This window comes from Myotis davidii, unplaced genomic scaffold (genome assembly GCF_000327345.1).
Source record: "Myotis davidii unplaced genomic scaffold, ASM32734v1 scaffold524, whole genome shotgun sequence".
NCBI lineage: Eukaryota > Metazoa > Chordata > Mammalia > Chiroptera > Vespertilionidae > Myotis > Myotis davidii.
Window position 1 is genome coordinate 2,045,803 of NW_006299263.1, and position 15,234 is coordinate 2,061,036.

At 47.8% G+C, this 15,234-nt stretch overlaps 1 protein-coding gene across 1 annotated transcript in view; it reads left to right on the forward strand.

The window, feature by feature from the left end:
* The first annotated feature begins 7,546 nt into the window (after nt 1-7,546).
* LOC102774519 (chromosome unknown open reading frame, human C8orf74) overlaps nt 7,547-15,234 on the forward strand; it is a 23,722-nt gene continuing 16,034 nt past the window's right edge. The window contains exons 1-2 of the mRNA XM_006774795.1: nt 7,547-7,594; nt 9,072-9,264. Coding sequence (XP_006774858.1) covers nt 7,547-7,594; nt 9,072-9,264 — 241 coding nt within the window. The remainder of the gene's footprint in view (nt 7,595-9,071; nt 9,265-15,234) is intronic.

Below are 15,234 nucleotides of genomic sequence, written 5' to 3' on the forward strand. Positions count from 1 at the left end.
GGATTGAAGTCAAATTCATGTTCTCAACATTAACTGAGCCTCCAGTGAGACTCTCCAGTGCTTCCACCAGGCCCCGATCAGGCCCAGTCCTCACTGTAGCTACTCTGAACTGTCATCAACTTCCCCAAGTCACTGTCTCAACAGACTGCTGATCAGGACAATAGGAGCTGGGCTCTTTGCCCACTGGGTTCAAACTATTCCTACTTGCAGAGGAATAGAAAATCTCCTGGAGAGAAATTGCTATAGGGTGATCTCCGTGATCATCTTCCTCATCTACTATGTGTTGCCTCTTTGCAAGCTACAGTCTGCAGTCCTGGCGAGGTAGGTGGCTTCGATGGGAAACCCACAGGAGATCTGCCCTCAGATCTAAGGTGGCTGCTGTGGTTGGACGGATGAGGAGTTTCCTCTTCTGATCATCTGGATCCTCCTCTTCCCTCTGCCTCTTTACCCCTCACTTCTCCTTGGAGGAAGGATGTCCACTTTCCATCTCCTTACTACAGAGAAGGGCTTCTGAGCCCCAGGTGGCCAGGCCACCCGCTGGCCACTTCTGCAGGGCCCCATCGCAGGAGGGGTGGCTGGCAGGGCCCTTTAGAAGCTCCTGGTTGGGCAGTTAGCCATGTGTCTGACCTCTACAGGCAGACTTTGGAATGAGAGGAATTGCTTTAGACCGGTGCTACTAAAGCATGCAGCCAGAAGTGAGTCCTGAGCTGCTTGTTACCAGCATAAAATGATATGGCCAGATACTAAGAGTAAGCATTTAGAAACTTTTATAATGATTTGACTTTGTGGTAATATCCAAGTGTGAAATGGTTGACCTGTGTTTTGTATATCTAATTTCTTTCTTTCTTTCTTTCTTTCTTTCTTTCTTTCTTTCTTTCTTTCCTTCCTTCCTTCCTTCTTTCTTTCTTTTGACCTCCAGTCAGTGTTTTTGTTGTTGTTGTTTTTGTTTTGTTTTGTTTTTAAATATATTTTATTGGTTTTAGAGAGGAAGGGAGAGGGAGAGAGAGATAGAAACACCAATGATGAGAGAGAATCATTGATCGGCTGTCTCCTGCACACCCCCTACTGGGGATCAAGCTCACAATCCAGGCATGTGCCCTTGGCCGGAATCGAACTTGGGACCCTTCAGTTTGAGGGCCGATGCTCTATCCATTGAACCAAACCAGTTAGTGCTCCAGTCAGTTTTAATGAATGGCAATACTGCATCACATGCTACCCAGTTCAGGGTGAGAATTATCTGATACTAAAACTGCTTCCATTCAAATCCCCTGAAGGTCCACCCCAAGCAGAGGGAAGGGAGGCTGGATGGGCCCTGAGTTTCTTGAGGGAAATGCAAGTTGATGTGTTGCCTCTTTGCCAGGAAATGGGGCAGCGAGAGTGCATTCTAGCCACAAGGAGAAGACTAACAAGCAATAAACATACGGCTCCATCCTTCCTGTGAGGCCTGCCTGCCCTTAAAAATGAACTACATCCTTAACCCACAGGTGTTTTCCATGGAGCAGTGGCTCCCTGTTTCTTGGAGCCTCTGCCCTCCCCTAACCCCAGGGCCCATGGGCCTCAGCCCCTGGGTGCTTGTCCTGCTTCCTCATGACCACAGGGCTCTGGCTCTGAGAAGCCTCCAGCAGCTCACGTGACAGCCTATAGGCACCAGGATCTGCTGCTGCTTCTCCTGCTCTCAGTCATCACCCACCTCATGGCCAAGACGCACCAGCGCCGGTCAGCTGGCGGCACAGGGATAATATGTTTTCTAGTAATCCATTTTATTGTGTTCTTTTATGTACTGACCTGCAGATTGGAAATTTAAAAAACAAACAAACCATTTCTTCCCCAAAGACTGTTTAAGAAGCACTTCCCTGCCCAACATGTCACAGCATCCTCCACCTTTTTTTGAAAGGAAGGAACCTTCTTGTAATTGTGCATATCTCCCCCATCCCACCCATAAAGGCCCGGTGTCCACATTGCCTGAGTCTGCTCAGGCTGCCATAGCGAAGTGCCACAGACTTCGTGGTTTAAGCAACAGACATGTATTTTCTCACAGTTCTAGAAGCTGGAAGTCCAAGCCCGAGGTGTCAGCAGGACTGGTTTCTTCTGAGGCCTCTCTCCTTGGCTTAAAGATGACCATCTTCTCCCCATGTCCTCACATGGTCTTCCCTCTGCCAGGGTCTGTGTCCTAATCTTTTCTCATAAGGACACACGTCAGATTGGTTTAGGTCCCACCATTTGACCTCATTTAAAGGCTCCAACTCCAAATGCTCTCACATTGTGAGGTACTGGGATGAGGGCTTCAACACAGGGCTCTGTGGGGAACACCATTCAGCTCATAGCACAAATGACATCACAGAGTTAGAATGTGGTCCTTTCAACTTTTGTATCCCCTCCACCCTACGCCCAACACTCTCCTGTACCTTCCTTAGCTCTTGGATTATAACAGAATAGCGAATATGGCAGGGCTTCATGGACCTCGGCTCAGTGTGGAAGTGTCTGACGAGTTGCAAACTGGGAACCAATGGGGCCATGAGCAGCAAAATTATGATCATCCCAGGAACTTGTTTCTCTCATTAATTTAACGAATATTAATCCATTTCTTGTTATGTGTCTGATGCTGTTCTAAGCACTGGAGATGCCAAAGAAACAAAATGTGCTCTAATGGGCTAATGTGCGGAGTCTCCAGTCTCTCCTTTCACCTCATGGGCTCCCAGGCTCCCTCCTTGCCAGCCTCAGGTCCTGGTCCCTCTGGCCTCCCTGCTATACCCTCCTCTCGAGAGAGGCCCTCAGGGAAACTGCAGACCTTGACTGAATCCTTTGCTCAGTGTGGTGAAGGCTTTGATTGAATTAAGCTTTCCCGCAGCTGGGGTTTGGGGGATCCAGGACTCTCCTTGCATCCATCCCCAGCCTGTGCATCGTCTCTACAGCTGTTCTTCCGAACCTCTGCTTGCCCCACTGGCCTGCACCCCATCCCCACCCCTTCCTCTCAGTGAGGACATTATCCTTGCCTTGCTATTGAAATCAGGCTGGGGTCCCTCTCTCTCCTGGAGAAGCAGCTAAACAGACTCCAACCCCACCCACCTGGGTGGAAAACTCAGCACCTATCCCTTATCTCTGAAGGAATTTGGGGGGCTAGAACTTTTCTCCCTTTGCCCCCAAGTCTCATTTATTACTTCCACATTCCCAATCCTTCACAGAGTGATTTTTGAATTGCTACCTTTCTGCCCTACATTGATCTTGATTTCTCCCCGATCAGACCCATGTGTAGAATAGACAACTGTGACTTTGGGGGTGAGGAAGGACAGTTTAAAGTGACTCTGACACACCCCTGCAGGTCAAAGCCTTTGATCCTCTCCCTTCCCTACCGCTGAGGACTTCCCATGGTGGCCTCCCCTCAGACCCCAGCCTCCTCCACTGTGTTTGCCCCCATCCTGCAAAGGCAGGTCCCTCATCTCTCCTACCCCCAAGGTCCTCCACTTCTTTCTCCCCCAGACAATATCTTATTATCCCCAGGCACAAGGGCTGTGCCAGTTTCTCCAGGAAGCCATCCCCGTCTGGACTGGGTGCCCCCCTCTCTTCCATGCCCCCCCTTTCCCACCATGCCCTGTTACTACATTAGACAGCACATCTGTGACACAATCTACTCCTTCCTGGAGTGGGCACATGTTGGGGGCAAGGCCGTGTTCAGTAAATACACGTGGAGCATCTGCTTCCCACTACACAGTCTTCCAGGCACGGTGTCCCCTCAGTGAGCAAAGCCAATACCCCGCCCTCATGGACACTCCATTCCCGTGAGGGACTGCAAACTTATAGTAATAAACATGTGTGTGTGGGGGGGGTGGTAATGCTGTGAAGGAAAAGAAAGCAGAATGAGGGGCTAGAGAGAGGAAGGGGCTGCCACTGTAAAGTTGTGATGGGGACAGGGATCGTCTCTGAGGATGGCAAGGCCTGAGTGAAGTGAGTTCGCTGAGCAGGGACCTGGGAGAAGAACCTTCAAGACAGAGGCAATGAAAGATACAAAGATCCCAAGAAGGAGGTGCCCCAAGGCCTAAAACGTCCAGCAGATAAAGCAGAGGAGGCGTGAGGACAGGAGGACAGTGCTGGGAAACGGGGGAAGGGGAAGTCAGGGCCACGTCATAGAAGACTTTACAGGCATCTCTGTAGCTCATGCTTTTAATAGGATGGCGACTCTTCAATGCGCAATAAACATTTTTATGAGTGAATGAATAAATAACATGCGGAGATTTACTGTGCCCTAAAAATGACCTTTCTCCACTATCTCCCCCCACCCCACCTCCAGGGGTCCTTCCCAGGAAAACGAAGGGTTCCTACCTGTCTAACAGGCTGCACGTCACGAAGGCTAAATTTATCTTCTGAGAAGTGTCCACAATGGGGTAGAATCTTGGCTCATCATGATGGTTTGTCCTTGATGGGCTCCTTTCATGTTAATGAGAATTCCCATCCTCCTCCAGCCCAAAACAGTCTCCGAAGATGACAGACTGTCTCTTTCTCAGGGTCCTGACAGGAAGTCGGACGTGCAGCTCACATTGGTGACCAGGGGACATATCCTGCAACCTAAACGCCCCCACTTCCTGATTCTGGCAAATCGCTTTACTTCTGTGAACAAGAACCCCTCATTGCCTGGCTCATGACCTGATTTGAACCAACTTGAGTCTTAGAACTTAGTATCTCTAGCACTGAGAGATTGAGTGTAGGTAGCTACGTGTAATTCTAAACCCAAATAACAGTGTCTTAACAAGATGTGTGTGTGTGTGTGTGTGTGTGTGTGTGTGTGTGTGTGTGTTCTTTCATATCATGAAAGGTGCAGAGGTCAATAGCCAGTGGCTGGTGCAGCAGACCTTGGCTGTCGTCAGGGACCTGGATAGGATTCTCATCCTCGTGTTTGCAATATGAATGCTGGTGCTCCAGCAATCACCTCTGCATTCCTAATCAGAAGAAAGAAAGAGATAAATTTCAAATGGACTTTCCAAAGGCTGGAAAACTTATCCAGGAGCTATGTCACATGACCACTACTATCTGCAGGGGAGGCAAGGACATGTTTTTTGGCTGTGCACATTGCTGCCCTTGGGGAAACTAGGGTTCTATGGTAAGACTAGGGGAGAATAAATATGGAACAGACCAAAAGCAGTATCTGCCAGGATTCACTCTCTTGAACTACCCATCATCCATAAGCACACTCCTTTGCTTTCATATTCACATTCCCACTAAGGGACACAAAGGACTCTGGGTGATGCTCTTCTAACTATCATGTCTAAGATGTGGCCCAAAGCTCTAAAAATCAAAGAATCTGCCCCAGTGTGCCCCATATACAATGGCACCAAAGGACAAGAACTGTCATATACGCTTCCATCCAGAAAAGAAGCCAGTCACAAAAGGGCAAACACTGTATAATTCCACGTACAATGATACCCAGAGTACTCACACTCATAGAGACAGGAAGTAAACGGTGGTGGAAAGGAGCTGGGGGAAGGGGAGAATGGGCAGGTTTAATGAGGACAGTTTCAGCTGGGGAGTTGGGGAAGCGATGGAGATGCATGGTGGGGATGGCTGCCCAACAACATGAATAGCGCTACTGACTGAACTCATTTAAAAAGTCAATCTTATGTGTATTTTAGCCCAATAGAAAAAATCAGCCAGTCACAGAGAACAAACGCTGCATGATTCCACTCCCATGAGGTATCTAAATTAGTCAAACTCACAGAGTCAGGCAGTAGAATGGTGATTTCCAGAGTCTGGGGAGAGAGCAGGATGGAGAGTTGCTCATCAAGAGGCATAAAGCTTCAATTAGGCAAGATGGATAGTTCTAGAGGTCGGTGTACAACACGGTGACTATCATTAACAGCACTGTACTCTGCACTTGGAAATGTATTGAGCGTAGATCTCAGGTTCTGTTCTAGCTGTATTAGAATTTTCAAAAGGAATAGGTGGCCCTGGCCGGTGTTGCTCAGAGGTTGAATGTCATCCCATGTACCAAAAGGTTGCTGGTTCTATTCCTGGTCAGGGCATGTGCCCAGGCTGCGGGCTCAATCCCTATTAGGGGGCAGCCGATCAATGTTTCTCTCTCTCCCTTTCCCCTCCTCTCGTTCTAAAAGAAAAATCAATAAAAATATTTTTTTCTTTTCAAAAAGGAATATGTTGCCCTAGAAAGAAAAGAGGGCATGCAGGCCCTGGAGTGCTCCAACATGTAGGTGATGAACAGAGGAAGGAAAGCCTTCACAGAAGGCAGGGAAGGAATGGGTGGAGAGACAGGCAGTCATCCAGGAGAGAACAGCTTATTAGAAGCCAAAAAGTAAACATGCATTCAACAGAGGCAGCCACCAAGGATGACAAGGTCGGAAAGGGACCCGCGACATAGCAACTACATGTTGCGCAGGGGTGCACTTCATATGTTCAGCCCCTCTGTGGATAAACAAGAGTGTGAAAGTTGCTGACGAATGGGTAAGTTTGCATGAGGAGCCCGGCAGCCTCAAAGCAGGAAAGGACACCCCCTCCCCATGCCCATGTTTCTGATCATTTGCCAGGGTGGGACAATGTGATCCTAACCAAATCTCTCCTCTTGTGGGAGGAGCGCTGAGGGCCTGTAGTAGTATGACCGTGAGGGTATGAAAGGTGGGCCGTGGAACAAGACTTGATGGAGTCATGTGGCCCACGGGGATGATGGCTCTAAGTAGTTGAGGTGGCAGATGCTGGAAACTTAGGCACGCTTACTCCTCCCCCTACTGGGGAAAGAGCTAGAACCTGGTTTCTCTCATTCCTGGACAGAAACCCCTGGCCAGTCTCAAACCCAAATAGCTGAGGAGACCTGGCCAGGTACCAGTGGAGGCAGCCCCAAGACCAGACGTCTCAGCCACCAACCCCAGCCAATGCCCCCGTCTTTCCTCACTGTGGCTCCTGTGCACCGAGCTGGGGTTTATAGTTGGGGAGGCAGGGGAGAGCAGGACTTGCCCCTCAGGTGACCAGTAGACACCAGGGCTTCCAGGACAGAGGACAAAACCAGCCAGGAGTGAGAGATTAGAGCCCTGAGAATCTCAGCATGTGGATGCTCGGGCACTGCACATGGAGACAGCCCTGCCGAGCTCATTCCTGCACCCCAAAGCGAAGTCAGGGTGCTGGAAACAGAGTCACCGGCAGTGACCAGAAGTGAGGAGGAAGCCAGATCCTAGTGAAGAGAACAAATGCAGGGCACCTTTGCATGGAGACAAGTCCTTGACTGCCGGAGGAAGAAGAGAATGGGGCTTGGGTGGGGAATATGTTGGATGGGGGTGAGAGGTGTTTGCAAGGAAACCTGAGAAGGCTCACCTTCAGAAGGCAAATGGGCTATGAGGGAGATGTTGAAAGTGGGGAAGGGATCAGGGTTCCCAAACAGGTGTCAGGGAGAGACCCAGAGCCCAGCTGGAGATGAGGGGCCAGGAGGAAAGGAGCCTGAAAAAAAGCCACCTGAAAGCCAGTCTCCATGACCTCACAAAGCCCTGCCCTCATCCCCAGGTTCTGGGAACTGAGTCAGTCCTGGTGGGTCCACTAGCAACTGGATGCAGGGGCAATGGCAGTCTTAACACCCCAGGGAGTGAAAAATGTCTTCCAGTTTCAGGTGAAGAGAAAACGTGCCTTTTAAAAGGAAGTTTGCTCAGACTGGTCTAGCAGTGATGAGCGTGCGAGAAGTGGCCCCTCACCCTCCTCAGATGGACAACTTGGACATCACCCCTTTCCCGGCACCACCTCTGAGGCCCCCAATGGGTGTGTCTACTCTAGAATGCCTGGCCAAAGGCTCCCCAGCCCTTGGAGCTGGGGGCTGTCTTCAGAGCCTAAAGGGGCAGCCCCTGATGCCCAGAGCCTGCTGGAGGGAGGGAAGGATGGGTATGTGGGCTCTGGGGCTGCCTTCGTGCCAGGAGGGCCAGGAGGCCCTGAGGGCTATCACAGGGGGTGCCACCTCTTCCTGGGGAGCCTTGGGGCCTTGGGAGTCCTCTGGGATTGTATGACAAAGTATGTAAGGAGTATATGGTGTATATGTGTGTGTGTGGGGGGGGGTCTGTTTCTTTAAGGCACGGAAAGGTCAGTTTCTTTGGTTTCTCAGAACCAATTTGGTGACAAGGAGTGCTGAGGATCCCAGCCATAGGGCCTGAACCCATCAGCAAGCTCCTTCCAGAGCAGGGCTATCCACAGAGGGGTGCAGGCACTGAGTCTCAGCCAAGTGTGTCAATGAGCTGTCCCATCAGACACCGCCCTGGGCATCTGTGAGGCTACAGCGAAGGACTGCCTGGGTTAAAGCAGAGTGTGTGTGTGGGGAGGCGGGGGAGGGAGGAAACCCTGGGGGCTGAGGACAGGGCCCTGGGCCTCTCTCTGGCACCAACTAAGCCATCAATCCTGCCCCCTCCATCAGCAGTCGCCCCAGCCAGAGCCTTCTCCCATGCCAGGGGAGCAACGCTCCAAGGTTCATGGGTCTCCACTCCATCCCACGCCTCTTCTTACCCCTTCCCTTCAAGGCACTTGTTTCTTCTCCATCTGTTGGTGATCTGTAAGAGCCTTTCTGGAAGGGCCAGACAAATGCTCAAGTAAAATGGGACCTCCCCTATAGATTGGGGAAAAAGGTACCCTGATCAATCTTTACCCCGCTGGCCTGCCAGAATGCTTGAATTTTCACCAAGCAAGACACATTCCTTCTTGCCTTGCCAAGCCTCTTCTCAGTCATTGACACTTTAGTATGAATTTACCTCTGAGGCAGCTAGAGGAAAGTAGGTTCAGAGAGAAGTCATATTTTGTTTCAGGGAAGAGAAAGGAAGGACAGTGATTCAGGACATAGAGCCTGCTGGAGGTTTACAAACTCAGTTCTGCCAGGCTAGCATGAGAATGCTCAGAGGCATGTGCAGTGCTAGAAAGAAGAGTGCATCCCCAGAAAGGAGGGGTGAGGGTGCCGTCCAGAAACGAAGGCATCATTCTGACCGGGCAGACACACATTCTTTGGTCACTCTTCAGGACAGTAGGGAGCCATGTGGGGACCCTAGGAGTGTTTTGCCCAGTGATCCTGATTCCCCCATGTCACCCTCCACCCTTCATGTCATGCCTCTCAGAAACCAGAAGGTCGGGAGCACCTCCGGAGACTGCTGAACTGGGAAAAGTTTGATGAAGTGAGAGACTCCCGCAGAAGCATTCTGCTGGATACCCTCTACGAGAGCATCATCTTTGCCGTGGGCAAAGGCTTCCCGTGGGTGGAGGTGGTCGAGGTGGTCAAGTTCACCGATGAGCTGCTCAAGGAAACCAAAGGTATGGTGCCTCCAGGGCAGGAGTTGGAGAGGCTTGCAGGAGGAGGGGGGACACACAGAACCTCCTGCAGTCCACCACCCCAGGAGCTCTCTAAAGAGCTGAGAGCCCCTTTCTTTTCCCCTACCCCACCAGCGGAGTCCCTGTCCAGGCTTCTTGAAATCAAAGAAAACAGAATGTTCTCACTGAGACTTCACTAGTCTCCCGGGCTGAAAACCTTGCACCACTCCTAGCTGTTCACATAGCAGCCAGGATGTTTGCTTCCCAGTCAGACATTGGCACTTTAGCATGAATTTCATCATCAGACCAATACCTCTGGGGTAGCTAGGGTTGGCCCAGAGGGAAGTCAAATTTTGTTTTAGGGAAGAGAGAGGAAAGATCGTAATTCAGAATTTTGGTTTAGTTTTGTTTTTGCTTAACATCAATCAAATGTGTCACTCCTCTGCGTAAAATCCTTCATCGACTTCCCATTGCACTCTTAAAAGATGGCTCATTGTTCCCAGGATCAGGTTTGCTCTGCTGAGTGTCTTGAGGGAATCTTATACAGGTAAGAGTTTGCTGGCAGGGTGAGGGAGTAGTGGGCAGGTGAGATTATAGATGTAACATCTATGGATGGATGACAGAGGGAACCCCTACCCTGTGTTGAGCTTCATGAGAAGAGTATGGGCCTGTCTCTCTCTCTCTCTCTCTCTCTCTCTCTCTCTCTCTCTCTCTGTGAGCTCTTGGCACAAGGGAATGTGGTCACATCTGTAGACCTTTGGGGCTGTGAGATGCAGATTCATTCATTAAACAAATTTATGGAGCGGCCCCTTCTATGGTCACCATCCTAGTCATACTCAGCCAAGAATCATGAACAGATGATAAAACCGCTGGGGAATGCTTAACAAGAAATGGGAGGCTTTCATATTTTCTAAGACCCTCCCCGCAACATCTTTACTGATCCCAGTGGGAAGGGAACACTCTAACAAGGGGGAGCCTGGCAGATACCTCCTTAATCAAATGATCCAAATGGGCGTCATCAGTAAGAGGACACACTGAGAATCTGTGCCCCTTAATTGGATGCACAAGAGCCCAGCATCCTTCTGTGATGGGTCTCGCAAAGGCTCAGAACCTGGTCTAATCATGAGAAAACACCAAGTTAGGGGCATTAAGCAGAGTCCCTCTCCTATAAGTTTCAAAAACATTAAGGTCCTGAGAACCAAGGAAAGATGGGAAGTGTTCGCACTGAAAGACACTGAGGAGACGTGGCCACTAAATGTGACATGTGGCCCTAGTTTGGGTCCTTTTGCTATCTATAAAGGATGTTATTGGGATAACTGGAGACATTTGAGTGAGGTCTGGGCATTAGATGGTAGTGGTATGTCAAGGGTGATGGGATTCTGGTGGTTATGAATATCCTCATGTTAGGAAATGTACATGAACAGATTCTGGGACAATGGAGCATTATATGGGCCAATTTGGGAAAATTTTCTTTACACTATTTTTTCCAGTTTTATTGCAATACAATTGACATATTAACATTGTATTAGTTTAAGGTGTATAAAATAATGATTATATATATATTGCAAAATGCATAGTTATAATTTTTTTCTTAATAGTGGGAATTTTTAAGGTCTACTATCTTAGCAAACTTTCAAATATACAATACAGTATTGTTAACTATAGTCACCAAGCTGTATGTTACATCCTCAGAAGTTACTTAGCTTATAACTAGAAGTTTATACCTTTTGACCAGCTATACCCATTTTCCCTGACCCCTTCTGCCACCTCTGGCAACCACCAATCTGTTTTCTGTTTCCATGAGTTCAGTCTTTTATATTCCAAATGTAAGTGAAATTATACAGTATTTGTCTTTCTTTGTCCAACTTATTTCACTTAGCATTATGCCCTCAAGGTTTATCATGTTGTCACAAATGGTAGGATTTCCTTCTTTTTTATGGATGAATAATATTCCTCAGTGTGTGTGTGTGTGTGTGTGTGTGTGTGTGTGTAATCACATTTCCATTCATTTATTTTTTCCCCATTCATTTATTGATGGACACATAGGTGGTTTCCATGTCTTGGCACTTATGAATAATGATGCAGTGAACATGGGGGTGCAGATATCTCTTTAAATCAGTAATTTCACTTCCTTCAGACATATACCCACTAGTAAGATTTCTGGGTCATATGGTAGTTCTGGTTTTAATTTTTTGAGGAGCTTCTGTTTCCTATAGTGGCTGAACCAATGTACATTCCCACCAACAGTGCACAAGGGTTCCTTTTTCTTCACATGGGTCCTCTTTCTCTAGTACTTGTTATCTCTAGGCTTTTTGATGACAGCCTTTCTAACAGGTGTGAGGTGATATCTCATTGTGGTTTCAATTTTCATTTCCCTGACGATTAGTGGTGTTGAGCATCTTTTCATGTACCTGTTGGCCATTTGATTATCTTCTTTGGGGCAATGTTGATTCAGGTATTTTGCCCATTTTTAAATTGGATTATTTAAGTTTTAGTTAATGGATTGTATTAGTTTCTTACCTATTTTGGGTATTAACCCCTTATCAGATATGTGGTTTGCAAATGTTTTTCCCATTCTGTAGGTTTTTTCATTTTGTTAATGTTTCCTTTGCTGAGTAGGAGCTTTTAGTTTGATGGAGTCCCATTTGCTGATTTGTTGTTTTATTGCTTGTGCGTTAGTGTCACACGCAAAAAATCACTGTCAAGACCAATGTCAAGGAGCTTTTCCTCTATAAGTTATATGGCTTCGAGCTGTACTATTTCTTTAAATATATTTAATTTTTTTAGAGAAGTTTTAGGTTCACAGCAAAATAGAGCAGAAGGTACAGCGACTTCCCACAGAAACCTTGCCACACAGAGCCTCCCCGTTGTCAACATCCCCCTCAAAAGTGGTGCATTTTTTACAATCGATGAACCTACATTGATGCATAATAATTGCCCAAAGTCCATAGTTTACGTTAGGGTTCACCGTTGGTGGTGTACGTTCTATGGGTTTTGACAAATGTATAATGACATTTACAAAAGTAGTTTCACTAGCTTAAACATCCTCTGTGCTCCCCCTATTCATCAGTGTTCGCATCGCCCATCCCTCTGGGTTAACCAACTCCTGGCAACCACAGATCTTGTTATTGTCTCCATACCATTATTTTTGCCCATTTCAGGATGTCATATAGTTGGTATCACACAATAAGGGGTAGCCTTTTCATTTTAGTTTTCTTCACTTAGTAATATACATGTCAGTGTTCTTCATGTCTTCTCATGGCTTGATAGTTCATTTCTTTTTAGAGATGAATAATATTCCATTTTTTGGATGAACCAGAGTTTGTTTCTCTGTTCACTTACAAATGACATCTTGGTGGCTTCCAAATTTGGGCAATTTTGAATAATACTCCAATAAATATCTGTGTGCAAATTTTTGTGGGGACATAAGTTTTCAGCTCCTTGGGACAAATACCAAAGAGTGTTATTGCTGGGTCATATGGTAGGTCATATGGTAGAGTATGCTTAGTTTTGTAAGAACTCACCTTCCAAAGGGGCTGCATTCCCACCAGCAATGAGTGAGAGTTCCTGTTGCTCCCCATCCTCGCCAGCACTTGATGTCAGTGTTCTGGATTTGGGTCAGTCTAATAGGCGCAGAGTGGTATCCCATTGTTTTAATTTGCATTTCCCTGGTGACATATGACGTGAAGCATCTTTTTATATGCTGATTTGCCATCTGTATATCTTCTTTGGTGAAGGGTCTGTTAAGATCTTTTCCAATCAGGTTGTTTCTTTGTTGTTGAATTTTAAGAGTTCTTTGTATACAGTAGTCCCCCTCCTTGTCCACAGTTGCGCTTTCTATGGATTCAGTTACCTGCATTCAACTGCAGTTTGAAAATGTTAAATGGAAAGTTCCAGAAATAAACAATTCTTAAGTTTTAAATGGTGCACCATTCTGAGTAATGTGATGAAATCTCATGGCATCCCCTCTGTCCCTCTTCAGACATGAATAAACCCTTTGTCCAGTGTCTCCATGCTGTATACTGTCCCCTATGTTGCTCACTTAGGGACCATCTCTGTTATCAGGTTGACTGTGGCAGTATTGCAGTGCTTGTGTTCAAGGAGCACTTACTGTACATGATGTGTAGTGTTCCTGATGTACCCAGAGCTTGTCCACCAGTCCTATCAGCACCTCAGTGTCCTTCCCTAATCTCACGTTTCACCACCTCCTCGTCCACCACCCTTTCTAACTCAGCTCCGTCTCTTGAAAATTTTGTACTTCTGCACCCACTCACCAAACAATACAGTGATTTCTTTTCAGATACAAGTAAAATCCCATCACTCCTCTGCTTCAAGCCATTCAGTGTTCCCATCACACGTCTTCTGTGCCCTTGGACCCACCTTTTATTTTTGGAGCCACCATGTGCCCTTCCACTTCTCTGCTCCCACCCAGTGGTCCCAGTCTGAAGACTTGAGCAAGACACAGCATTACACACAGACTGGTTTCAGAGCTCTTGGGAAATTTCATCCCACCCCTGCCACCCGCAGCCCCCGCACCCCGGGGCCTTCCTGGCATCCCTCTGGGTCCCACTCCCGGCTGCTCACAGCAGCGCATGGGTACCAGAGTTCACCTCCGTCGGTTGAGCTCTGCGGTGGCTCACGGCCAGAACAAACACTGACTAGGGAGAAGAAAAATGTCAGCCCCAAGCAGGTGGGAGCGCGGGCTCTTTCAAGTTTCCATCAGAGCCTTCCACAGGCCAAACCCTTCCAAAACAGCCGGTGATGATGCAAACACAGCTTCAAACTGAGGAGATTAGATCGCACTGGAGCTGTCGGCGTTTCTGGTATCACGTACCTTGCCAGCACAGCCTATCTGTGTCTCGTAGGCTTCTAACACCTTGGAGTTGGAAGATTTGGTGATCAGAAAACTTAACTCCCTCTCTGCAGGGAGCCCAAGCAGCCAACAAGGTTCTTCCAGCCTCTGTGGGAACCATCCGAGCTGGGAGCTCCCTCCTTCTGAGGCAATGCATTCCTGTGTACACTGCTTTTGTTGTTAGGAAGTCCTTCACATATCTAGCTGTGTCTTCCTTTTACACCTTTTAGTCAAATGCTCCAAGTGTGTCCTCTAGAAGCAGAGTGCAAGCCCTGCAAATATTTAATCAGCCTTACATAGTGTGACCATCAGGTGTTCACGTTTGGACTAGAGATCCCCTGTGCCTTTTATCATCTTAATATTCTATCATTTCCATAGAGCCCCTTCACCCCAATCCCCACCACTGCCCCCTTTCTTGTTGCCCTTCTCTGGGAGGCTTGAATCCCTGGAGAGGGCATCGATACCGTCTTTATTTTTGTCCCCTCTATCCATCCCTCCAAATAATGCATGTGGCACACAGTAGGTGTTGCATGAAGAAATGAATGAATGAACGAAATCTTGATGCCCATGGAGAAGATATGTTCTGCATGCAGACAGGAGGTTAGGTTGCTTGGCTTGTCCCAAGATTACTTCGTTGAAGGTTGTGTGTGCAGATGATGATAGAAACAGCACAGTGGAGTCCACCAAGCTCTACAGTCAGAAGATCTGGGTTCAGATCCCACCTCCACACTTATTACTGTGTAATCTTGCAAACATTCCCACCCTGAGCCTTCATTTCCTCTTCTCTAAAATGAAGGCTGTAATAACTCCATCTCTTAGGACAGTTCGCAAGATCAAATGAGACAGGGCATGCAAAATATATTTATTGCCAAGTGACAGGCACATAGTAAGTGCTCAGCTAATGTCAGCTCCCATGTGTCCACCATGCATGGAGGCGAGGCAGGATGAATAGCAGATGCCAGTGGTCCAGGACTGGAAGTTACAACATGCTGCCCCTCAGGGGCTTGCTGTCTGTGCCATTTCTTGTCTTCTCCCCACCCTGCAGACCAGACTGAATGGTGGCCCAGACACCCTCCAAACACTCATGGGACCCATCCTCGAGCACACATGTAAGGAGGCAT